Below are 27,040 nucleotides of genomic sequence, written 5' to 3'. Positions count from 1 at the left end.
AACTTGAATTTAGGGTTCCGCGACACTACCTTGGGGAATCTCAGAATCCTCTCCCATTCCTGATCTCCGAGTGCTCTGCCTATATCCCTCTCCCAACGCACACGAGTGGGCTTTAATGATATAGCCTTCCCAGTTCTAATTCCATGTGTTAACCATTTTGTCAGGTGGCTGCCCGACCCCATCAAATATTGTATAGTATTGTGCGTGGCTCTACACCTGTCGGTGCCCAGGTCGAGGTGATATAATGTTTAACCCGTGCATACAATAGAAATAGTGTCTCGGGAATCTGATATGTTCTGGTAAAATCTGCGTGGGACATAATATTGCCGTCTACAAAAAGGTCTCCTATCTGCATGATACCTCCGTCATGCCAAGGAGTGAGTTCGCGTTCTGTCAGTGTGCCTGTGCCAAGGGGAAGCCCTAATAATGGTATGGTGGGCACATAGGATATCGCTGCGTCCGTGTATTTTCCAGCTTTTTTCCAGCAGCTAATCGCTAGCTTAAGTAGGTGCAGTGCTGCAATTGGGACCTTGGCCTTTGGTAGTAAGAACTTGTGTATGGCGCCCTTTTCCCTATCCGCTTCAGACATATCTAATTCGTGCAGGTTGGGTCCCGCTAGCCAGTAGGCTAGCCATTGGAGTTGGCAAGCGTAGCCATACGCCGTTATATCGGGACTCCCATGCCTCCCTGCGCTGTCGACAGTTGCAGTTTGGCGAGGCTGACTCGCAGCCTACCCGGCCCCCAGACTAGCGCCGACAGGAGCCTGTAGATGACTATGAAGGTGCTAGTTGGGACTAATAGTGGCATGTTCATGAAGAAGTATATTAGACATGGTAGCACCACCATATTGATATTGCTACCTTCCCGGATACAGGCGATGGCAACGTATTCCAGAACTGCACTTGGGTCTTGAGGGCGTTGACCTCTTTCCCCAGGTTGCGGTCTAATATGTCCTGTGTATCTCTGTATACTTGTATCCCTAAGTACTTAAAGGTCGATGGTGCCATCTGAAATTCGTGTGGGGGGAACTGTAGGTGTGTGTCTCCTGCAGCGTCAGCAAATCGAAAGCCGTATGATTTAGTGCCATTAATCGCTAGGCCCGATATTTCCCGGAAGTCCTCAAATATCTCCGGTATGGGGTCTAGGCAGCTTTGCATGTCTTTTATGTATAATATGAGATCATCTGCATAGGCCGACAGTACATGTGTCACCGCGTTCCTCGTTATCCCTCTCTGCACTGCTAGAGTTCGGAGTTTGTGCAGACGAGGTTCTAAAGCCAGTATAAACAATAGGGGCGATAGCGGGCAACCCTGACGAGTCCCTTTCTCTATCTTTAGTGTCCCGGATATACATTTATTGGTTCGTACGCGGGCTGTTGGGTGTGTGTACAATAGAGTGACTCATGCTGTGAATACCGGCGGTATTCCAAATTTATTGAGCGTTGCAAACATATAGTCCCATCTCAGGGAGTCAAATGCCTGCTTTAGGTCTAACGATATACATCCCTCTTTGCCAGACTTCGTCTCCTCATGTAGCATAATCTGACTGAGTCTCCTCAGGTTCATCGCCGTGCTACGACCAGGTACAAAGCCACATTGGTCTGAGTGTATCAGCTTCTGATTATATTGGGCCAGCCGTGTTGCCAAGATCTTACTCAGTATCTTATAGTCCGTATTCAGAAGCGACAGCGGTCTGTAATTTGCCAAATTCAGTCCGTCCCTCCCAGGTTTTAAAAGGGACACTATTAGTGCCTGAAGGGTCGTGAGTGGGAGTACAGTTGATTGTATGGATTCTTGATATAGTATCTGTAGGTGTGGGACTAGTAAATCGATGTAAGACATATAGAATTCTGCTGGTAGGCCGTCAGTCCCAGGCGTTTTATTCCGTGGCAGAGCTCTAATCGCCTGCCTGATTTCAGTAGTCGTAATCGGGCGCGCCAGATCTTTGCTCTGGTCAGCCGTGAGTTGTGGAATGGGTAGGTCAGCCATAAAGCTCTCATATGCCGCGTCCGAGAGTGGTGGGTGTGGTCCGTATAGTGCTGTGTAGTAGTCATGAAACTTGGCGTTTATATCTAGTTGTGTTCTGATCGGTGTCCCGTATTGGTCATTCACTTCTATGATAGGGGTGCATGGCGGTGTGTTGCGTACCAAGCGTGCTAGCAAGGGTCCCGACCTATCGGCCAGTGCGTGTTGTCTGCAAGTATAATCTCTATAGTCAAGGACCCTCAGCTCTTCGAGTAATTCTGCATGTTGGATGTGAGCCTCCTGCAATTGTGTGAGTTGGTCATTCGTACCCGCTGCCTCGTTCTCTAGCATTGCCAGTCTCCCCTCCACTTCCTTAAGCCTCTCCACTACTGAGTGTCTGAGTCCCACTTGTGCCCATTGCTGTCCCCCGTATGGTCACCTTAAAGGCGTCCAATTCTAGCTGTCTGGAGCTAGCTGTGCGAGTATTTTCGTTAAAGTAATGGGTAATGGCATCCAGCAGCGCGGACCCGAAAACTGTATCTTCCAGTAATTCTGGCGCTAATCGCCATGTCGGTATCGGGGTCGGAGTCCTCCCCACTGCAGTTTCAGTTCTACCGGGTTGTGGTCGGAGAACGTTTTCCCCATGTGAGTGGCAGATTCAATTGACCCCAACAGAGCACTAGAGCAGAAAATGCGGTCAATCCTGGTGTGTAGCTTGTGGGGTGGAGAATAAAAAGTATATTCCCTATGTGTTGCATGCTTGCTCCTCCATGTATCAATCAATTCCCAGCTGTCCGCCCATTGTGCCAGTGCTTCAGCTTGTTTCCGGCTCTCTGCGGCATGCAGCGGGGGTGGGCCTGTCAAGAGTGACATCTAGGACAGCATTAAAGTCCCCTCCTATCAGCCATACATGTTCTGTCCAGTCTGACAGTACCCTGCTGATTGTGACTAGGAACTGCCCCTGTTCTGTGTTTGGTGCATATACACTGCCTAGCACTACAAAGGAGCCATCAAGAATCCCAAGTACAAACACATACCTCCCCTCCTTGTACACTCTCTGCTCTATCATCTTGAAGGGGACTGAGTGTTTGAGCCATACTGCTGCTCCTCGGGAAAACACAGAATAAGTAGTAGCGATCAATTGACCCTTCCTTTTCCTACGCCATTTTGCGCTCTCCGACTCACTGAGATGGGTCTCCTGCAGAAATGCAATAGTTATGTGTCGCCTGTTTAACTGCGCCAAGATTCTGTGGTGTTTATGGACTGATCACATACACCGCACATTCCAGGTGCATACCATATATGTGGTAGGAGTTGTCATGGCAGCAACCGTCTGTTATTTGTGTCCAACTCGGTGCAACCATTGCGGTATTTATGTAAGCATGTGTGTGAAGTGCCAGAACATAACTAACTTCCCCAACTTTAAGGTCCCTTGTCAAAAGGAGCCAGGGACCAAACATCGCCAACAACACCCAACGTGGGTAACAATACAAGTAAATTTTGCCTTCGCTTGGTGGGGTGAGCCCCTACGCTCTTTCCCAGTGTCTGTGTGCGAAAGTCTCTACATTCCGCCCTGTTAGCTATGCGGAACCTGCTTTGCATACCCCCTTTACAAGTATTCTAACATTCAGTTACATACATTACCACCCAGCATCTTCGAGGCAGTCCATCAAAATTCATTTGCCATCTGCACTGTAATGTGTGGAAATAACTGCAAACTTGTGTCCGATTCAGATGCCACTGTGCGTGAGCTGCCTTGACTGTTCGTTTCAATTCCGGTTCGGGCATCGTGAGCCGCCAAAGCGTCCGTCGTCAGTAGCGCCGCATCCGGTGCTTCATTCCCCCCAGTCGGCGTGTGGGTTCCGTCCACGGTAGACGTCTTTCCTTTGGCACCCCTCGGGCCCGGGCGTGCATCCGATTTGCCAGACGTGGCCTCGCCCACAGGTTTCGCCAGAGGATCCTGTGATGATTCCGGTGTAAGCGCCACTTCAATCCATTCAGACGCCTCCTCCGGGGTGTCGAAAAAATAGGTTTTGTGTTCATGTATAACTTTGAGGCGTGCCGGGAAGAACAGGGCGTATTATCTCGTAGCGTCCGCTTTACACCCAGGAAGGGGGATCTTGCCTTCTGCACGGCCGGGGTGAAATCCGAATAGAGCGACACAGTCCTGTTTTCGTATCTTATCGGGGCCTTCTCCCTAGCTGCCCTAAGAACTGTGTCTCTGTCTTTGAAGTGTAGGAGGAGGGCTATCAGGGGACGCGGAGGAGCCCCCGGCTTGGGCGGTCGCGAGGGCATTCGGTGCGCTCTCCCCACACTAAACAGCGGGGTTAGTTCCTCAGGTGCCACGATTGTCCTCAGCCAGTCCTCCACAAACTGCGTCGGGTTGGTCCGCTCGCTTCGTTCCGGAATCCCTAGGATTCGTACATTGTTGCGACGTGAGCGCCCCTCCACGTCATGCACTCTATCACGTAATCCTTTAATCTGCCGTTCCATATCCTCTAGCTTCGAAGAGTGTTCTGTCGACTGTGGGATTAGGTCGCCCAGCGCTAACTTATGTTCAGTGACCTTTTCTGCTACTTTTTTGTGATCCGCTTTCAGAAGTGACAGCTGGGTAGACATCGCGTCCATTCGAGCTTCCAGTGCTTCTCGTGAGGCCCTGATTTCAGTCAAGATCAAGTCCAACTTTGTCTCCTGGGATTCCATGCCCGTTGGCAGGATTATTTCGTTATTAAAAGATGCCAGCAGATCTTCAGAGCTAGCTGATCGCAGCGTGGCGTGCGCCGTTGGGTCCGGCAGACGGTTTTTGTTCCGTACCATATTGCGTCCCACTCCGGTGTGACAGTCGGGACCCTCCTCTGTATGTCTGGGAATTCCGCGTTGTCACACTCCGTCAGGGCTATGTGCGTAGTCCCTGCTCCCGTCTTGTGGCCACCTCGGGTTCTCTTGTGTTTAGTATTAGTAGGTAGGGCGTCCCGGCATTAAGCAATGGTCCCTGGCAGCACACCTGCAGCGCCCTTGGATTGCGTCTTGTAACTGAACTAGGGACTGCTCCGTCCACAGAGTCCCAGATCTCCAGTCCGCTCCTTGGCTCCCAAGCTCGCCGCATAAAATGGCGGCCGCCGGCGTCCGGGGGGCACCGCACCGCTGCTTCAGTATGCACCCAGAACGCACATTCAGTGTTGCCCGGCACTGTTGGGACTATCCGGACAGTTCCCTCGTATTTCCGGTAACCATCGTCATATTGTCTTCCCAGCTTAGGTCAGCCAGAGCACCCAAGACATGCTTGGTGTCTCTGATGTATGATTGTAAGTTGGTCACAAGCGGTTTTAGGAAGATACCTACATATTCAGATATCCTTTCTGTAGGCCCACCAATTCCAGATATGATGGGCCTACCTGAAGGGAATGGAAGAGTTTTGTGTACTTTTGGTACTGTGTAAATACACGGATATCTAGGTCGATCGACCTTCAGAAAGGTCAGTTCGTTGTCGTCCAGTAACCCCTGTCCATGCCACCGTCTCAGTTGAATGTTTATGTAGTCTGTCTGTGTCCAGATGGGATTGCCTTGCCGTGATTCATAGCAATCCACATCATTCAGTTGTGTCATAATCTCATGGTCCTAGTCAGAGCTGCCCATGATCACCATATTTCCTCTTCTGTCAGCCTCCCGAATTGAAAGCTCACTATGATTACTTAATTTTTTGAGTGCAGTTCTTTCATTGTGTGTAAGGTTATCTCTTTGCATTCGGGATGCTGTGTTTCTACTTTCATGTTTGTCTAGATCTGAGGTTACAAGTTTGTGAAATAGGTCTATGTTGTTTCCTGCAGTTAGTGTAAGAGTCCACTTGGATTTATCCTTAAGATTACTAGAGATACTGTAATCCATATTGATGTTTGTCTCTCATAATCATGTCAGACGTAATAACCTCATCTTCACAATCTGTTAAAGACAGTAAAAGCCTAGTATCTACTACATCTTGTATAGATTGTTCATTGGATACCAACAGACCAAGATTTTGCCGATTATTTTTATTCATAGAGTTATTCAATTCAAAATGTTTTTTCAATTTGATGCATCTAGTAAATTTGAAAAGATCAACTCTGATTTCACAAATGTCTCCAATGCTATTAGGGCAGAAGCTCATACCCCTAGAAAGTACAGACAACATATCTTCAGTAAGGTTGGCATCAGTTAAGTTCATGACAGATACATTATTTATTTCTTCACATTCCATGATCTGGTCCTCACTCCAGCACGCTCTACTTCTCTTCCCCCCTCTTTTTCCTCGCCTTGTTTTTCTACCTGGACTGGTTGGCGGTTCTCTCTGTTCCCTTTCTTCATTCTTCTGACTTCTAATAAAAAACTTTTGGGGCAGATTGAAGTGGGGAAGATTGTTTTGGAATGAAGTGGGGCTAATTGTTTTGGGTTGCTGGATGGGAGTAGGGCAGATTGTTTTTGGATTGGGGCAGAATATTTTGGACTGGAATGGGGCAAATTAGAGTGGATGGGTTGAGAGGATTGAAGTGTGGTGGATTGGGGTGAGTGGGGCCACTGTATTGGTCCGGGGTGGATTGAGTAAATTGTGAGGGAGTGGATTTGCATGGATTGGAGTGGGCCGGATTGTATTGGAGCAGGGTGGATTGGGGTGTACTGCACTGCATAATTAAAAAAATTACAAAGAAAAAAGAAACAAAGTTGCTTTGCAATATTTAAACAAGATAATTGTCATCTTTTGACAACAGCACCCACAAGCAAAAACAAAATATAAGGGCAAAGTGAGAAAACAAGAACTGGCAAAATAATTGGCAAAATAAAAGAAAGTTAGCTATAGAAAATAAAACAATTTTGTTTCCTTGCTGGCCATGTTTTTGCCAGTCACACACTTTCGCAGGGCACAACAAGTTAAAAAGAACAAAATAGTGCCTCAATCATGTCAGTAGAAGTGGACAGGCACTGATTAAGTTGAATCAATCAGTGCTTGGTCCCGGCTCCGCAGTGACCTGTTACAAGGCAGTAAAGATGAGTGCAACTTTATGCCATCGCAGGCTCGACCCGAACAATGGCTAAAAAAGAAGCATCATTTACTCTTCTAAGTATCGAGAAGATAAAAAAAAAACAATTTTCTGTGGCAGAATGTTAGACCTGGCACCTTGGCGTGAGTTTCCCTTCCACTTTTTGCTGCTCTGCCTCAGATGTTTTGCTGGTGTTCGATGCTCAGGGCACTGCGCCCCGGCCGATCCGTGCCGCAGTGCAAGTGCTCCCAATGTAAAGTGTATGTGTAATTGATTTCCACGATTGGATTATTTGGTTTACTGTCAGTCCCCAGTAAAGTGCACGAGGCGTGCCGGGGCTTGTAGATACAAATGCTGCTAGTGGGCCTGCAGCGCCGGTTGCGCCACCCACAGAAGCGGCCTCGTAAGATATGTCTCGGGTCCGCCATTGCTGACCCCGCGTACAGTCTCGTACTGTCACGCTGAATACGCAAGTGCCCACACTTGCCAGTCCCAGAACCTTCCCTCCCCTTCATATCAGTCACCCCTATGGTAGGCCTACGGGCAGGGTGCATTGTAAGCGTAAGGTAAGACAAGCCTAGAGTGTGGCATGTCCTAGTAGTGAATTACCTCCCTTTCTCGTTCGTCACTATTGAAGGGCTACCTGTTCTCTTAGGCCAGATGAGCTGTCGGAGCTATTACACGCTATAGTCCCAGCAGGCTCAGAGAACACGGTAGCAGGTCGAGTTTAGTATGCCTGAACTCAGAATAATAAAATACTTCCCTTATTAAGGTTTATTTTAATATCCTGAGTTTGCAAATGCTACTTTTAGAAAGTTAGCCTTTGCTCGCCTAACTGTTCAGCCCGCCTCTGCCAGGATGTGTATCTGCTGTCTGGGTTTGTGTGAGTGACAGGGCTGGGAGATTCCCGGGGATAGTCGGGTGCTCCAGGTGGTGAATGGGGTGCTTACACCAAGATGGGTGGGCGGAGTAGTCCTTGACTCTGAATAGGGTTGTGCTCCACCACCACAATGCTGGCTCCACCTCCTGTGGAGCGTCTGATGTCTCTGCCCTGCACCCTGAAAGGAGACGACAGCGTCCTGTCAACAAAGTACTTCAGAACCGGGTTGAACCAGGCTCAGGCCCCCTGGCCTGCAAAGACAAAAGAAACGCAGTATAAATATAGGAGCTCCGCTCCTTACAAATCATATCCAGTGTTGACCACGACGAACCTCTGCCTGACTAGAAGGACCAAGAGAAGCTGAAGGACGGAAACCAGTCTGTATCCTGTTGGACTGGCCTGCAGTGGTGCCTTGCTGAGAACGGAGAGGAAAGGACCAGAAAGGACTTTGTAGACTTGTGCCTGAAACGATCTCCAAGGGCTTGATCGAGAGCTTGCCCCCTGAACCGAACCCCAGGACCATTGGGTTCTGTCTGCTTGTGCCCGTCTGCAGTTGGGCCTCAGTTCTTATTCCCTCGCCAGAGTTGTGACTCGGGTGCCTTCGCCTCTCCCAGGTCGTGACAGCTCGGAGCTTGGTCGCCCCGCCGTAGAGAGCCCTGCTCATCCCTGAGTCGCTCTCCGCTTCAGTGCCGGGCCGCCTGCTCTCCTGTCACCTCGCCGCTTACAGAGCGCGCTGTGTGCCTCTCATCTTTTCCAGCCGGAGAGCATTTCATAGCCTAGGACGGTCCGTACGTCGTAACGTACCCGACTGTCTTGCTTTGCGCTCCTGCATACCAAGGCTCGTGCCGCACCTCAAGAAAGGCCTCCCCATACCGTGGTACCGGAAGCCTGGTGCTGCACCTGTCTGCCCGAGAACTCGACGCCCCTCACAGATCCATGAGTACGACCCGGCGTGCTAAGAAGTAGTACGTCCCGCAGGCCTGAACGGCGCCTCGCCCCGTGAGCTGCCTCGATCCCGAATCGCCGCAACCCTCCACAGTCTAGCTCCTTCACCTCGCTCCTCGAGGGGGACTGAGCCGGAGAGATCCTCTGGAGAACCGTCGGCCTCGTTCGGGGTCCGCCCTCACAAGTAGCCGCGCCTGAAACGCCTCAGACTTCCACCAGCAAGGTACACTTAAACTCCGTCTCGAGTTCCTATCGGATCCAGGGTCCGCAACGTTCTTATTTCCCTGTCATCGTACCTTGCTAAACAACGAACATTGAAAGACTAAGTTTGCCTATTGTAATCTGGTGACCTCAACTTACTAAACATTATTTTGGAGTCTATTTGTGGTGGGTCAATGTTTATTGTGTGTGATCATAAATGCTTAACTTGCTATCGCCCTGAGGATTAGCCTTGTCTGCTCGCGCCACACTACCTAGAGGGGGAGCAGGGGTTATTCGAAGGAGTAGTTCCCTTGCCCTGACGTGGAGCTGAGGGTCCTTGCTTGTCACAAGTGCATACCTGTGCCAACCAGAGACCTCCGGTTCCAACACAGGTTTCCCTTATGATGTGAAGGGAAACAACCTTTACAATGCAGTCCTCACATCGCACTACATTTACAACGCAGTCATTACATTGCATGTCACTACAACGCATGTCACTTCAACGCAGGCATTGCATCGCATGTCATTACAATGCATACCATTACAATGCATAGTACCCCTACACTATCCAACACTTACCCTACTGTTGTGCCCCCTGGAGTTAGAATAGTAATTTTTACCCCTACACTATCCAACACTTACCCTACTGTTGCACCCCCTGGAGTTAGAATAGTAATTTTTACCCCTACACTATCCAACACTTACCCTACTGTTGCACACCCTGGAGTTAGACTAGTAATTTTTACCCCAACACTATCCAATACTTACCTTTGATGCAATGTAATTGTATACGGTGTAATGGTATGCGTTGTAAAGGTATAATGCGATGTAATGGAATGCGTTGTAAATGTAGTTTAAAATTTTTTGTTGTAATGGCATGTAATGTATATGTATGCATTGTAATGGATGTTGCACAGTAAAAACTGCATTGTAAAGGCATGCGTTGTAACGTCATGCATTTGAGTGAATCCTGCATGTAATAATCTCCTTTCCAATTACTGGTTTCAATTTTAATGATTGTCAAAAAACTAAATTCTTAGTCTGGTATGAAACAAAAAGCAATGAGTTCCTTTAGAATGTATTGGAATTTCTGTTTGAATTCCATTCCAAACCAAAGACAATCCATCAGTCATAAGCACAGCTGGATGCACTAATCCTCAAAATATTCATGCCTCTGCAGTGCCATCACTGCACGGAGCTTGAAATCCTTTGATACCAGGATTGAATTGTAGTTTGCTTGCCCCATTAATTCCCTCTTATCACACACAACTAAAACAGGTCCTATCTCTTAAGAACAAGTGATATTTTTTTCATTTCAGAAATATTTTATTTGTTTTCAAGGGTATAGAAAAAGAAATAACATTCATGTAGTATACAATGCTTACTACATATGTAACGTGGGGTGGTGCATTGCAAGGCTCATGGGTGCGATATAGAAAATACTAAAGCACAGCATTGTTGACTATAGCCACAGAATAAATTAATGTAATTAGAAAGGGGAGACGAGGGAGGTGAGAGGGCAAGGGAAGAAATAAAATGAAGCAAGAGGGAGTTAGGAGAGGTATGAATTTGGTAACGACGTCACTCCCTCACAAGACCTCTGCGACTCACTCGCCACGTTCTTCCACAGCAAGATCGCAGACATACACAACAGCTTCGACGTACAGACCATGCACCCCACCACAGAACCGACGCCCCCCACCACCACCCTCCGCGACTGGACCCCAGTCAACACCGAAGACACCATCCACACGATGAACACCCTCCACTCCGGATCACCAACCGACCCATGCCCTCACCACGTGTTCAACAAGGCCGACTTCGTCATCGCACCCCAACTCCGGGACATCATCAACTGCTCCATCAACACCGCCACCTTCCCGGAGCGCTGGAAACATGCCGAACTCAGCGCCCTCCAGAAGAAACCATCAGCTGACCCCACCGACCTCAAGAACTACCGCCCCATCTCGCTTCTCCTGTTTCCTGCCAAAGTCATCGAGCAGAACGTCAACAGACAGCAGGCCACCTTCCTCGAGACGAACGGATCCCTCAACCACTCACAGTCCGGCTTCCGAGCCAATCACAGCACCGAGACCGCCCTCATCGCAGCCTCCGATGACATCGGAACCCTGCTCGACAACGGGGAAACAGCGGCCCTCATCCTCCTGGACCTCTCCGCAGCGTTCGATACTGTCTGCCACCGCACCCTAGTACAACGCCTCAGCAACGTCGGAAGCCAAGAGAAGGCACTGGAGTGGATCATCTCGTACCTCGCCGGACGAACCCAGAGAGTCCACCTCCCCCCGCTCAGATCTGAGGCCACCGAAGTCATCTGCGGCGTACCACAAGGATCATCACTCAGCCCCACCCTCTTCAACATGTACATGAGCCCCCTCGCAGCCATCGCATGCCAACACAGCCTCAACATCATCTCCTACGCCAACGACACCCAGCTGATCCTCTCCCTCACCAACGACCCGCCACCGCCAGAACCAACCTGCACGAAGGGATGAAAGAAGTAGCCGAGTGGATGAAGAACAGCCGCCTGAAACTGAACTTAAGACAAGACGGAAGTCCTCATCCTTGGATCATCACCATCTGCCTGGGACGACTCCTGGTGGCCCCCGGCCCTAGGCAGCGCACCCAAACCAACGGACCACACACACAACCTGGGCTTCATCATGGACTCCTCCCTGTCAATGACCAGACAAGTCAACGCCGTCTCGTCCTCATGTTTCAACATCCTACGCATGCTCCAAAAGATCTTCCGATGGATCCCCACCGAAACCAGGGTCACCCAGGCACTTGTCACCAGCCGACTGGACTACGGATTCACCCTCTACACCGGAACCACAGCCAGACTGCAGAAAAGACTCCAACGCATCCAGTACGCCTCCGCCCGACTCATCCTGGACATCCCCCGCCACAGCCACATCTCCGGACACCTGAAAGACCTGCACTGGCTCCCCGTCAGCAAAAGAATCACGTTCCGTTGCCTCACCCACGAACACAAAGCCCTCTGCGACCTAGGCCCCAGGTACCTCAACAACCGCCTGACATTCTACACTCCCACTTGCCAACTACGATCGACCAGCCACGCCCTCGCCGTCGTTCCACGCATCCGAAGAGCCACCATGGGGGGAAGACCCTTCTCCTACCTGGCAGCCAAGACCTGGAACTCCCTCCCCATCCACCTCCGTCTTACCCAAGCCCACCTCTCCTTCAGGAAGCAACTCAAGACCTGGCTGTTCGAGCAGTAGCGGACCCGACCCCACCCCCCCCCCCCCCAAGTGCCTCGAGACCCTCCAGGTGAGTAGCACGCTATACAAATTTCCTGATTGATTGATTGAATTCTGATTTTAGTTTTGTTCCAGAGGCATTGTATTCCGATTACTGGAATTTGTTGGGAATTTTTTTATTGAGCATTGAGGGCTGAGATGTCGTCTTTGATTATGGTCTGGGAGTGTTGTATATTGAGAGATTTCATAGTCAGTGTTGATAATAGGGAGGAAGGTTTTGTGAAGCCTTCCTCAATATATACCCATAGAGGTTTGTCATCGGCAAGAGGGTGGTGCCACCAAGTAGCTTGTTTGATTATAAAAGGAAGTTTATATTTGTGAAAATTGGGAATATTTAGGCTGCCATTGTGTTTGTCTAGTTTTAGTTTTTTTAAGGGAGATTCTGCCTCATTTCCCCTTCCTTAGAAAATCGGATATTAAGGAATCTATGCTATTGAAAAACTAGCTGATATTTGTAGGGATAGCATGGAAGTGAAAAAAATGATTGATTTATGGGGCGATCATCATCCTAATACATTCAGCTTGACCCCATCATGTCATAAATTTAGCCGTCCACTTTGAGAGTAGTTATTTAACTTTTTTGAGGAGATTTTCTTCAGCTAACTTTCTTGTGTCTTCTAGATTGTTTTTCAATTGAATCTCTAGGTATTAGATGTGGGATAATTGCCAGCTTAATGTCGTATTGTTCATTATGGAGGACATGGTTAGGATGTTCAGTGGACAGACTCCTGTTTTCTCAAGGTTTAGAGAGTAGCCCCAAACTATCGCGTATGACATAATTTTGACTAGTATTACAGGAATAGCGGTCTCAGCATCTTGTGAGAAGATTAGAACATCGTCTGCATATGCATCGATTTTGTGTGTGTTATTACCACTTGGTAATCTTTTTATATTTATGTTGGATCTGATTGCAGTTAGAAAGGGTTTGGTGGCTAGCAGATACAGTAAAGGGAAAAGGGGATAGCTTTGTCTTGTCTCTTGTGCCAAGTTTATTTTGTCTAAGAAACAGCTGTTGACTTGGATGCGGGCTGAAGGTTGTGTGTATAGGGTGAGCTGGCATGCACAGAGTTGCCACCCTGAGGGGGTGCCCCCATCGGATACAGTGACCCAGTGGAGATTGCCGCCAAGAAAAGAGCCTACCCTTGTGGTGGGATATGCTTGCACTTCCTCAGGATGGAGACAAAGGCCTGGGCAGGAAGGAGCTAACACCTCCTCCCTCCCAGGATGCCTAGTGTTTTCAGCAATCAAGGCAATAAGCCTCAAGAGCATCACCGCCCTTGAGGTGCAAGTGTACTTGTCCCCCACTCAAGGGCATAGCCCTTCCTGTCCTGCCCAACCAAATAGGTGGAAAAATTAGTTACTCATGAGACATACACCTCCAAAAGGCTAGCCAAACCTTGTGGGTGGGCTAGGAGGTCTGTACAGCCAAAGAAGTCCTGCAATGTTGGAAGACCCTTAATTATTGTACTATGGGTAGAAAGGTGACGTATACTCACAACAGGACCTTGGACTCTGCCGCAGCGCAAAGATAGGACACTTAAGTGCCCTGAAGAGACCATATACTGGAACCCTGTGTTCGACGTGTCCATAGCAAAAGATAGCAAAAGATAATTTCTCCCAGCAAGAGGAACTCCAGTGGATGCCAGAAACCGAAGCAGACTACCACGGATTGGTGGGTCCAGTCCCCTGCAAGTTGCAGGAGAATCGACATACTGCATGACAAGAATTGCAAACTGCTGGGCCGTTCGAGATTGAACCCAAAGAGAAGTAGTGTCCTGCAAGTCCATAGTGGTAGCCAAGCTTATGCCAGTTTTCAAGCCTGTCACCCTCCAGCCACCCAAGTAACCGTATGCCACATTTGCTGTAGCCTAGGCTTGGTGATCCCCTGTCAGCAGACATCCTCAGCGCGAGAACACCTCACAGAGACTGAAATTGGCAACAACCCCGTAGCTGTGTTCCTTTATCCTGAAGTTCGTACCATTAAGTCTGTGGTAAAGCATCTTTGGCATGACCACCCCAGTGATGGACAGCTGCCAGCTGCCTCTGCACATGGAGCCGCCGAGCAAGGTAAAACAAATCCAGCTGTTGAACCCAGATCCTAGGACTCGAAAGGTCTCTACTCTCCAAGGGTAGAGTGGAACTCCATCTCCAAGTGTGATTTTGTCAGGTGCTGCAAGTTTTTTTTTACATGTCTTTATTAGTATTTGATAAATTAAGAGGCATATGTGGATATTGGCATTGTTAAGCCACAGGGCAACAAAGTCCCATCATCTAGCTAAGCCTTAGAATGATTAAGCGATCAAAAGCATGTACTGAACAATAATGCAAAAATTACAATATGTACCTGTAAATTAAACATCAAATAAAAAGCAGCATAACAAAACAAGGCGGCAGTTGACGATGTGGGACATTCTCCCTGTCCACCCACCGAGACACCGCGTGTAGAGGCTATGAGGGCAACACAGAGGGGGCGGGGAGTAAGTATAAGGAGAACCCACCGCGACAAGGAAGGGGGGTGAACGCACAGGGCCCCAACATAGCCGACACCCCACCGAAACCACCTCACAGTACACTTAAAAGGGAACTCACTCACCTGTGTTCTAAATCTGGCCCAGAAAGCAGAACAACTATGTTGATTGTCTCTAGCTCTGGACCCCCAGAACCTGGAGAGAGGGTAGGCTCCAACAAATCTATCTCCAACAGACCATTCAACATATCTTCCCATATTTTCAGATTCCGCTCAGCATGCTCATCCATTTGCTCAGCTTGCAAATGTCTCTCCTCAGACACACCCTATTCTTGAAAGTCCGTCAGTCATTTACAGTGTCGGGCTGCGGGCTGCGTCCAGTGCCTGGTCACCCTTCGTTTGGCCAGTACAAGTCTCAAAGTTCAAATTTATGGTGTATTCGGGCGCCACGTTTAGGTGTCGCAAGCATCCCCAATAAGAAGTGTTCAACGGATGACTCCACTAACACCTGTGTGACTCTCCGTATTGTCCTCAAGACCTCCTCCTAGCTTGAATCCAGTGGAAAAGTGAGCAAGGGACCCACATCTGGGCATACCCTGACAATTACGGCGAACATAGCAAACACTGTAAGATGATGGAAAGAGTGCTGAAAGTTTTCAGACACTCATCCCCAATCACAGATCTGGTTTTAATCTATCGTAGTTCTACTCACTAAGCAACCTCAGTTTGAACCCAGCCAAATTCAAATCAGTCTTGACCCTGTTCCACATGGGAACAGTCCAGCCCAAACTGCCAGGCCTGGTCTTCCCTGGACTGGAAACAAGCATCCTGGGACTGGTGTTGGGATTTCACCATTCATCAGTCAGGCTAGCTTGAATCCAGTGGCAAAGAGAGCAAGGGACAGACGCCTGTGCATACCCTGGCCACTTAGAACATAGCAAATAAAAAAAGATGATGGACAGAGTGCTAAAACTGTGGTGAGCAGTAGAATGATGATGGATTGAACCCAGATCTAATAGTGACTGGGGGTGAGTGTCTGAAAAGTTTCAGTTCTCCGTCTATCATCTTATTGTGTTTGGTTTATAAAGTTGTTTCACCCAGGACAGAAACTCAAGTCCAAACCCTAAGGGCTGCAAATTTTACACCTCCTTCGGATCCCGTTCAGTACCAAGGACAGCCAAGTCACCTCTGCAGCCGGACTCCCTGGGCATGGTAACAAAGTAAAGACTGTTAAAACTTAATCTAGGGATCTGCATGACCTTATCCACAAGAGGGTCCGTTTGAACTCACCCTGCAAGTGACCAAGTGTCACCTGGGTTTCCCCCTTTCGTTACAATTGGACCAGTTTGACAGATAAAGTACATCTATTATTGAACGGTTTAAAAATCCACAGCTCTGATTGTATGTATGAGGCAGAGTTTGTTTTAGTGTCTATATTTATATAAAAATACTTACTATTTTTATAAATTGGTTTCGTATTTAATTTGAGTTGTCTCAATTACTTATAGACCATAATGGTACTGTAAAATGATTATCACATGTTCCTCCAGTAATGCCTGACTGCTCTTTGCCACACTACCAGGATTGTTATTGTTGTTGATTCCAAGGATCATCCAACTGTGTATTTTGAGAATATTTCATGGTAAGGCCTTCCAGCCATACCAAATATCCCACCTTGCAACAGGCATGTAGTTAACAGTACCTAATTGGCCTCTTCCAGGATTGGGTTGGAAATTGCCCGGCGGCTAGCACAGGATGGTGCACACGTGGTGGTGAGCAGCCGTAAGAAGGTGAACGTGGAACGGGCAGTGGAGGAGCTGAAGGCTGAGAACCTGAGTGTGGTGGGAGTAGTATGCCATGTGGGGAAGGAGGAAGACCAACACAGGCTGGTAACCAGAGTAAGTGATACCCACATGGCCCTTGCATATATAAACCCTCCCTACATACTTGGTGAACCTAGGTAGAAGTCTCAAACCACCCTCTCATGAGTCCTGGGAACAAAGATTCCATAGTGATTTGCGTTTATAATTGTCCTAGCCCTTATAGCCCCCTAAAAGGATCTAAGCCTAATCTTAACATGAGTACCCTTAGATTCCCATATGTGAAGATCTAGACAAAGATCAATTCTGAAGGCATAGGACAGATGTTCACAAAACTCTTTTTTGGCACAGCCCATTAGAGTAGCTCCGCAATGCTTATGTTTAGTGTTCTCAGCTGGGATTTTGCAGACCACCCATCATATGCTACAAATAAATGACTGCACACCCCCAGATCCATGAACCCCACACAAAGCAACCGCACTTGTATTTCCTTGATCCCTGGAGTGTTGATGGTTTGTGCACTTTCCATACACTGAAAAAGGTCTTGGGCCGTAACACAACTTATCAGTAGCAAAGTTTGTCTTATGGAAGTGCCATTCTGGTATGAAAGCCTACAATAATTATAGAGAAAAATGTCCTCTAATGTACTTATTACTGTCTAGTAAGTAGTGACATCACTACTCTACTGTATTTAAAATTACATAGCGACTTTACTGCAAATACTTATTTCAGTTGGCGTTGTGATATCACAATGCTTGCAGCCACAAGACAATGTGAAAGGCATAAAGATCATCATATTTATAAATGGTATTTAAACAATGAAAAGATCACCTAGGTTTGCAGCTTATGTTTTCCTACTTTTTTTAGTATTAAATTCACTTCATTATCTGATAAGTAGACATTTTTGGCACATTCCTTACAAGAAAGCAGGATCCTATCTTCCTGTTATAAAAACATACACACTACAGCAGTTTCTGATATAGACATATTACATTGCTTAAAGTATATTTTGAGAGCTCTATATGAAATAATAATTTTATAGTTTTTTACAATAGTATTGAGTACAAAAACAAAACTTAATTTGTGGTGGTGGTGGTCTTGCAGTAGTTTAGCTAAATATGGCATAGACTGTAACCCTCCCCCCATCCACGCAACTCTTTTTTCAATATGTAAAGTAAAAATGTAAGACCACAGCAACAGCCTCCCCATAGTCATCAACAATTTCAGTTGGATCACTTCCTGTGCCGACTACCTGGCCCCCTCACACACAGCAATACAAGAAGATCCAGTCCCCAGGCCTGCTGGTACACAGAGAAACTCACACTGATAAAACACCACAGCAAACGAATGGAATGCAAATGAAGAATATGCCAGGTCAATGAAAAAAGGGGCACATTCAAATCCACCCTAAAACGCTATCACCAAATAATCTAGACAACCAAATTCGATACTCTGGTGGACCCCATCTACAACAGCATCAACAGAGGTAAAGCAATCTTCACCATTGTGAAAGATTTTACCTCACCAACGGCAGCCTTCAACTTGATCATCCCTTGAAGGACCACTGAACCATATTTCTAAATTCTTCAGCAACAAAATCACTACCATTTACAGCAACTTCAAGGTGCTACTGGACCCAACAGACCTTGCCAAACATATCCCGATCTTATCCAAAGAATCAATGCTAACCTCCTGGCTCGTTATCACTCCAGATGAAACTGTCACCATCATGAAGTGCATCCACTCAGGGGCCCCATCGGACCTGTCCCCCAACCTCACTTACTCCAGCAGTCTGCAACCCATCAGTGCCATTCTCATACCCATTCTGAAACCCCCCACCTCTTCCTTGAGCATCCACGAAGCTTGGAAACTCGCAACTGTCCTTCCTTTGTTGAAGAAACCTTCTGCTGACCCTTCAATGCTCGCCAGCTACAATCCAGTCTCCTGACTTCTGTTCTCTGCCAAGGTCTTAGAAGCAAATCATCAGCAGACACGCCACAATACCTCAACAACTACCAGCTCCTCAATACTACTCAGTCTGGTTTCAGATCCACCACTGCATGGAAACGCCGCCACAGATGACATCTGTATGACTCTGGACAGAGAAGATGCAGCTGCCCTCAACCTCATAGACCTTGCTGCAGCATTTGACATAGTCTCTCACCTGACCTGACCCAGTCAGTTAGCCTGGCATTGTACACCTCGGACACCGTCTATCTCATCTGCAGCGTTCCGCGAGGATCCTCCCTGAGCCCAACCTTCTTCAATGCATACATGATTGCTCCATTCTACCGCATTGCCTTCTTCATTATTTTCCACCGACTGAATATATCATATAGCACAATTTTTTTCTTTTTTCCTTTTTTCGTTTGCACTGTTGTTGATATTGTATAGTTTGTGTCTATATGTATATTATATGTCACTGAATGTTAAATTATATGAAGTACATGTGTTTTTTATAAATCAATTGAGTTGAAAAAAAGATAAAGAATTTTTTCCATAAAAATAACAATAATTTTGATACATCACTGTCTCTGAAAATCATTATGAGTTAACAATACAGTATGTAATGTAAAGGTCAATATGAGGGCGATATAACTATCAGTAGTTTGCTATGTATTGTTCCTTTCCCCAAATACATGATTGCTCTAGCCAGCATCATTCACTCTCACAACATCAATGTACACTCCTACGCAGATGACATGCAACTCATTCTTTCCCTCACAGTCAAAACACCCAGTATCCAGATCAAAATCTGTGCCTGTCTGGAGACCAACTGTCTAAATCTGAACATGAACAAGACCAAAATCATGGTCTTCCTGAAGAGCACCTCACAGTGGGACTCAACTTGATGATGAGCAGAGCTAAGACTGACACCCACCACCAACAGCCATGCCAAGAGCCTTGCGATCATCACCGACAACAAACTCAACGTGACTGCCTAAGTGAATGCCCCCACAAACTCATGTTCCATACTATCCATGATTTTCAAATGGCCCTCAATCAGCACCCACTCCTGCCTGGTCACAAGCAAGCTGGACTACAAGAATACCCTCTATGCCAGGGATCAACAAAAAACTTATCAGAAGGCTAAAGACCATTCAGAACTCAGTAGACAGAATCACCCTAAACCTCCCACGCCTCACTCACATCACACCACACTACGAAGGAGCTCTATTCACTACAAGTTCACACAAACAAACACAATTCAAACTCCTACCTAACACCAGCTCATCCTACCTCTACAAACACAATTGTTTTCAAATACTTAGAGACACCTCAGCTCGCCCAGACTCCTACTTGCACACATCCCTCCCATGCCAGGTCTGGTGGTCGAGCCTTCTCCTACATCACTGGTAAAGCATGGAACGACCTGATGCTACACATAAGAGCCATTTTCTCACTTCTTGGATTCCACAAAAAGCTGAAGACTTGGCTTTTTGATCAGTCCCACTAGGCTAGACTCACACCTGTCAGTGTCAAGATGCCCTCCCAGATGATAGAGCGCTCTACAAATCTGCTTAACATAACATAGCATTTCTTGTTAAAGAAATCTATGGTGAAAGTAGCAATCATGGTAATATCCCTTTGTTGGCTTACTGTGCTTCCCCAGGGTCCACTCGTGGATACAGTGTTGTTCTGTACATTTGGGAAAGCAGTTCAAGCTAGTATGTGGACATCAATAGTCTTTCAATAATAGAATTTGACTTAAAATGGAAACGAAAGTTTCACACATTGCCCTGAAATTCTATTAAATACATACAATAATGTATATATTACTGAGAATTGCTGTCCATAATTTGAAACTCCCAGTTTCAGAAACTCAAAACATGTCAGTATATCAACAGGTAGCAGTAACAATAAAGTGCTACATTCATAGATGAAGTAGCAGCTCAGTCCCTTAAGCAGCACTCTTCTCATGTTTAAGCAATCTAGGCACCAGTGGGTAATAGAACAAATCGATACTGTTTACAGATGAATTTGAGAAATGGGATGCACCAGGGGAAGATAATAAATGTGATATTGCATATGCCACTGTTAATTCAAAATGTTCGATTATCCCATCTTTTATTTCCATTGCCTTCTCTGCTTCTCCATTCTAGTAATTTTCTTTTTTTTTACCTATTGTTACTATATCTCTCATTCACTATTAGTCTTCTCGGTCTTCTTTGTTCTCCTTCTGTCTTTTAATTCTGAATGTTACTTTGTTTCTCAAAACCTATTCCTGTTCTCTTTATTACTTTTCAGCCCCTCTTCTTTCTCAAAAAAATCCTTCCTGGTCTCTCCTTGTTCTAGTGCCCATTCTATCCTCTCTCTCTCGCTCTTTCACCGCTCCTAAATATTGCCCTAGCTTTCTCTCTCGCTTATCCATTTACTTTTTTGATTTCAGGCTGTCATACTCCAGCTTTATGCTGCTATCTTCCATGTTTCTCCTCAAAACATGAAACAAGGCATGAATACTTAAAACACATTGCATAGCATTCCACATTGGACATGTAGGGTGGGCGTATAACAAAGTGACTATTTTGGTCAAATCTACACATATGTACAAATGGACCAGACGCAAAGAAAAGTAAGAGGCAGTAGTACAGTTTACAGGTTTACACATAATTGACACAAGCAGTACATCGGTCAATGTTCTGTCCCGGATCCTTCGGTAGACGGAGTCCTGTCCTCCTCTTCTTCCCCCACCTTCAAGCCATAGTATTCATTTCATGGGGCCCAAATTTTCTGGAATTTTTTAGGACAGCCCCTGGCTTTATATGTCACCCGTTCCGCAACCATGTACAAGTCCAGGCTTGCCCGCCATTCGTCGATAGTAGGTATTATTGGGACCCCCCAGTATTTAGCTATATACCACTTGGCTGCCACCAGCCCCAGGTTAGTTAAAACAAGTTTGCGCCTCGGGATGTTTACCTCTGTTGGAATTCCCAAAAGGAGAAACCTTGGCTCCAATTCCATTTGGACTTCCAATATATGATTGAGCTCCCCCACAATCAATCCCCAATAGGCCAGTATCTCAGTGCACACCCAAAGGGTATGGATAAACGTCCCCAGCTCAGTAGGACATTGAAGACACTCCGGGCTCTCGGCTCTTCCTATTGCTTGTAATTTGGCTCTATCGAAATATGTGTGATGTAATATTTTATATTGGATGAGACGTAATCTTAATTTAATTGCCGATTCCCGTGGAGGCATGAGGACGGCCTCCCAATCAATGTCTTACAACTCACCAGTGGCCCTTTCCCATTGTGCAGAAAGCAGGCCCAGTCTGTCAGGCATGTTATTGAGTAATGTTTTGTAGGTAAAGGAAATAGCTTTAGCTCAGATTTCCTCTTGGAGGAGACGACCTTCTAGCGGGGCATACTCCGGTAGCGTAATACCAGCCAACCCCTCCACCCTCCAGGCATGCTGCAAACGAAGGTATGCGTATGTCTGAGTGTCATGTAGTTGATACCTATCTTGGAGTGTGGGGAAGGAAGCCAATACACCATGTTCAAGGACATAGCCAATTTTAGTGATCCCTATCAGGTCCCACTGCCTAAAGCCACTCAACTTTCCAATCTCTTTCCGCCTAATCCCTTCCTGCAGTTGGGTGTTTCTTCTCTTTCTTAATCTATCTTTAACCACTTATTTTTAAAAGCTTGGAAAACACTGGAAAAACCTCTGGGGTGAGGTATTTGCTGGGTCCTGTAAATACCTCCTATTCTGAATTGGGACTCTGGAAATGAGACATGCAGATTCAGTATTGATCACACCGAAATTCGCATGTTTTTATCTTTTACCACACATTTCCCCCAATAATTTTCAGAAGGTTTGACCTGCTGAAATCTGTCAGATTTGAATAAGGTAGGGATTGATACTATAAGTTGTACTTTAATTATCACACCTCACTGTTTTCCACTGACAATATTGATCATCTGATACTGCTCTGACCAAAACCTTGAACCATGAAGTGAATACTCTTGATTGCATGTCTTAGTATTTTGGTGCTGTCTTTGTTGTCAGGCTCTGGAGTGGCAAGGCGGAATAGACTACATGATTTCCAATGCCGGAGTCAATCCATTCGTAGGAAATATCTTGGACTCAACAGCTGAAATTTGGGACAAGGTAAGGCGGCGTCATCTATAGAAGATAATAAATTGTAGGAAGTCAAGGGCAGACATGGTCGTCATCCATTACACACCAGTTAGCAGAAAATATTATGAAACCAGTACTTGGCTATCCAGCCCAGAGAAACTATGATGCTTCAGCACATGTCCTGGTCATGCCCTGGCCAAGTGGTGGCACTGTAAAAGCAGTACTTCACTGTTCCTCCTATAAAAGAAGGTGCTGTAGCCAGGGCCGGACTGGCTACCGGGCGTGTTGGTGTGCTGCCAAGCTCGGGGCTGATTTCACTGCGGTGGGGCCTGATTTAGTTGATGGGGACCTGCGTGTGCTTCCAAATAAACAAAGCAAAACGAATGGTCCCCTTCAACGAAATCAGACCCCAGCTTGACAGCACACCAAAACTCTCAGTAGCCTGTCCGGCCCCGGCTGTAGCCTGAAATAATCTTTTGCTTGATCTACACCAACACACCAGGTCGTCTCAAGTTTAGAAGGAAGTAAAAACCCTTGCTCTTTACTCTGTAATTTACTGGGTGGGTCCCCTCTTGAGTTTTAGGCCTTATGTTCCCTACGTGGCACTAGATGGTCATTAACTATGTTGGTTCAGCAGCATCCCCAACCCAGGTCAACAGGTGCAACTAGAAGAATAATAACTGGCTCTGACTGCATCTGGATTATTTTACCTCGGCAAAATTCCCCTCCGCAAAAAGTTAGGGTCAATATATGAGCATGTCTCAAACCCCATGGATTGTTAGATTTCAGACCCTCTGTTCCCTGTAAAAAAATGTCCCTTTCTTTTGATTATTTCAGATTTTTGACGTAAATGTGAAGTCGATGTTCTTGATGACAAAGCTATCAGTTCCTCACATGCAGAAGCGAGGGTGAGAAGTATTGAAGTTCTTTATGTTTGTTCATTTGCACAACTAAATTGCCGCTAGATGTGTCAGAGGAAGTAGGGCAGTTACATATGTAAATGTAGAAAGAATAAAAGTAATGTTTTAATATACATAATAGATGTATTAGTAAAATACAACAAATTTACAGATGTGGACAGAACCGCTCATTGAAAAAGAAGTAAACTACAGTACAGGAGTGAAACGTACATTGTTACAATTATTGTGGCATAGATATTGTCGGCCAGCATAAGAAGAAATACAGATTTTGGACTCCTTTCTTAAATTGTTATGGGTGAAGGATATGGGGGAAACTGGTGAGAAAGTCCTATGATTAAGTCTCTCCGAAATCTCGGTGGAAATATCTCTCATGTAGGCCGGTTAAGGGAGTGTACTCCCTATCAAGAGAGTAAAAAATGTCCTATTATATGAGATGAAACCACCCCAGGGTGCTATCGTAAGAGAAAAGGGTGAGGAGGGGCAAATGAGGACAAAAAAAGAAAAAAAAATTATTGTGGCATAGAGGGTATTCATAAGAGTTTTGAGTTTGAGCCTGAATACCATGAGGAAGGGAAAGATTCAGATGGCAGTGGTTTCTCACAAAACAAAATCTCAAATTCCTCCTCCCCCAGGTATCTAAAACTCGGACCTTGAGACACAGACAGGGCATTCTCAGTGGCTGCAGTCCAAATTTGGAATTCATTCACAATACATCTTCACAACCAGCCTCACCTTTCTTGATCAATAATCATACCTTTGTTAAAACGTTGTTGGTCCAGCACTAGGAAACCTATCCATGAGAATGCCGTGCTCTAAAAATTATCAACGTCAATCTCTAAAGGAAGATTTTTACAGTAGTGGGGAACCAGCAATGCAACTCTTCTGACCCAGCTGCTAGTTTCTGGATTTTTGCAAGACAATAATGTTTTCAGACGTGAAGTGTGGGAGGTGTGATGGCAGATGTATTTTTTTTTCAAGTGGCTTGGATTAAGGTGAGAGCAAATCTTTCAATGTAGATATGGCAGAGCATATTGAAATCGATTATTTCATGTGGTGAGAGCCAGTGGAAGCTTTTTAGTTGGATTCCACAGGTTAGCACTTTTCACATGTAAATATGAGCCACCAGTTTGGGGTTGTTGTAGTCTCTTGATCCTGAATACCACAATGAGGTGGGGCCTTATTCAGTGCATCTATAACTGAAGGATAGTATTCAGGCTTCATTTATGGATGTAGTTTTGAGTAGTTTTAGTACCGCAACTCCCCTTGGACACCGGACAGCCCTGTGCCAATATGAGAGGATTTCAAGTAGGTGGCCGCAGTGGCGCCAGAAGGTGGTTTAGTAGTTGGACCTGAGGAGGACAAGGCGAGGACAGCTGCAGACGATATTAGGTGCTTGGACACTCTCTTGCAGATTTGGTTGTTAGCATAGGCTTAAAACTCCAGGTGATTGATGTGGGGGATTCCCGCGAGGTGTTTGAGGTATATACTAAATATAAATAGTAAGGAAGACATGGCAGCCCAGTTGGATACTGCAATTGATTCGGGGAGTAGGGATTTCCGAATCTTTTTCTCTGGCTATGATCAAACTCAAAGGATATAAACTAGACAATTCTGAAAATTGTAATCTGTATACAAGTATTGTATGATCAGTCGTGTTGAATGGGGCTGGAGCATCAGCAAGCTCAGTGCAACATGTTTACCGACTGCTAGGAGATCATCCCAAGCTGTGAGTATTGCACATTCGGTTAATTGTCTGGGTTGCGTGCCAGATTGGTGGGAATACAGGAGTTCATTTTTCCCTAAGTGGGTCTGAATTCGACCACCTTTTCCAATATTTCAGAGATCTAATGGAATCCATCAGTGGAACAGTAGTGGATGGAAGTAGCAGGGTCAAAAACGCTTTCTTGAAGAGAGGTACCATTGAGTAGGGTCCGAAGGGATAACACATCTCCTTTCCTGAAGGAGTTGTTACCAAAATAAGCTACTAGTGAAATAGTTTCAGCTTATCTGCCAGTGATTAAAGAAGGATGTGGGTCCCCTCCGTACTTGCTGTGTCTTAGTCATGCAGTTGGATTAGTATTTCCTGGGTGTTTGAATGATGGAATGTGAAGCACAAATTATGTTGCTGTAATGCAGTGGTAGAGGTGGATGTAGACGGGCATGTTAGAGGTCGATAAACCTTATGAGGGTTATTTTGGCTGTGATTTTTGTTAACATTTTGTCAGTGAATAAGGAATCTAGTTTGTTGCATCAGCCCCCTGGGTGTGTGGAATGAAAGTCCCAGTGATTTGAGGTCAGATACATTTTTGAACTTCTTCAAATGTGTTCTCTTGGGCGAGTGGCTTATGTCATCCTATCATAGAAGGTGCAGTTTTTGGCTTTATACATGGCTTTGTTGTATGTAGTGCAAACGTTTCTGAGGCAAATAGTGGTGGCAAGTTTGAGGCATTTGTGCCATACTGTTCCGGGTCTCCAACTAGTGACAGTTTTGTATGGAAGCACATTTATTCACTGTATGGCATGTTGGCATTTATGACTGCTTCTAGAAGATGCTGTGGTTGGGCAGCCGTGGTAATGTTGGAGAAGTGGATTTTAATAATGGCTTAACCATTTTCTTTGTGGATCGTTAGAGAGTGGGCTTTATGGTGTATCAGTTCTTCTCAAGTTTGTATGGGAGAACAATGGTGAAGTTGAGGACTTCATGATGACTGTGGTTAGTGGTCAGTGTGTGACCTTTATGCCATGTTGGCTAAGTAGTGTCCCTTGAAGTATGAGAAGCTTCTGCACATGACTGTCATGATCAAGGATTAATCCTCTAACTGGATGTTAAAATCACCAAAAAGCTAGGAAGTGATTTAATGGGAGTATGAGTTCTGAGAAGAAGGCATCGAAATGTTTCATGAAATCTTCTGACAGCCCTACTGGTCAATAGTAAGGTAGATTTTTTTTATTAAGTGCTGGGCGAGGTCATGATACTGAGCCCAATAAGTTTGAAGAAATTACTGGTGAGGAGGTGAATTGAGTGGCACAGATGCAATAATTGTAGATTATGGCTTTGGCTCGTCCATTAACCTGCTCTTGTGACTTAGGGCCTGATTCAGGTTTCGGTGAATGAGCTATTCCTTCACAACAGTGAGGGATATCCCGAGGCGAAAATCTAAATCCCGTGAGATAATATGCGATTTATATTTCGGCGAACTGATTATACATCCCCGTTGTGACGAAGTAATCCGTCTGCCAAAATCTAAATCAGGCCATTAGTGTGCGGTTTTGTAAGGTAAGGGGCGTAGAGTAGGGATTAAAGGTGTCATTGAACCTTTGTTTAGCGATGAAAAAGGTGTTCAGGTTAGTATATCTGGTAAGGTCATGTATATCATGGGCATGCTTAACAGCTGCCCGGTATTTTATTACATAGCAGTGTAGTGCATGGAATTTCCTGGGGATTACTGGT

At 46.0% G+C, this 27,040-nt stretch overlaps 1 protein-coding gene across 3 annotated transcripts in view; it reads left to right on the top strand.

Moving 5' to 3' along the window:
- LOC147716748 (dehydrogenase/reductase SDR family member 4-like) overlaps positions 1-27,040 on the top strand; it is a 315,514-nt gene that overhangs the window by 94,656 nt on the left and 193,818 nt on the right. For all 3 annotated transcript variants that reach the window (XM_086923689.1, XM_086923690.1, XM_086923691.1), the window contains exons 3-5: positions 16,489-16,666; positions 22,598-22,699; positions 23,507-23,577. In XM_086923689.1, coding sequence (XP_086779815.1) covers positions 16,489-16,666; positions 22,598-22,699; positions 23,507-23,577 — 351 coding nt within the window. The remainder of the gene's footprint in view (positions 1-16,488; positions 16,667-22,597; positions 22,700-23,506; positions 23,578-27,040) is intronic.

This window comes from Lissotriton vulgaris, chromosome 5 (assembly GCF_964263255.1).
Source record: "Lissotriton vulgaris chromosome 5, aLisVul1.2, whole genome shotgun sequence".
Lineage (NCBI taxonomy): Eukaryota > Metazoa > Chordata > Amphibia > Caudata > Salamandridae > Lissotriton > Lissotriton vulgaris.
The sequence above is the reverse complement of the archived record's forward strand: the minus strand, read 5'-3'. Positions and strand labels throughout refer to the sequence as shown.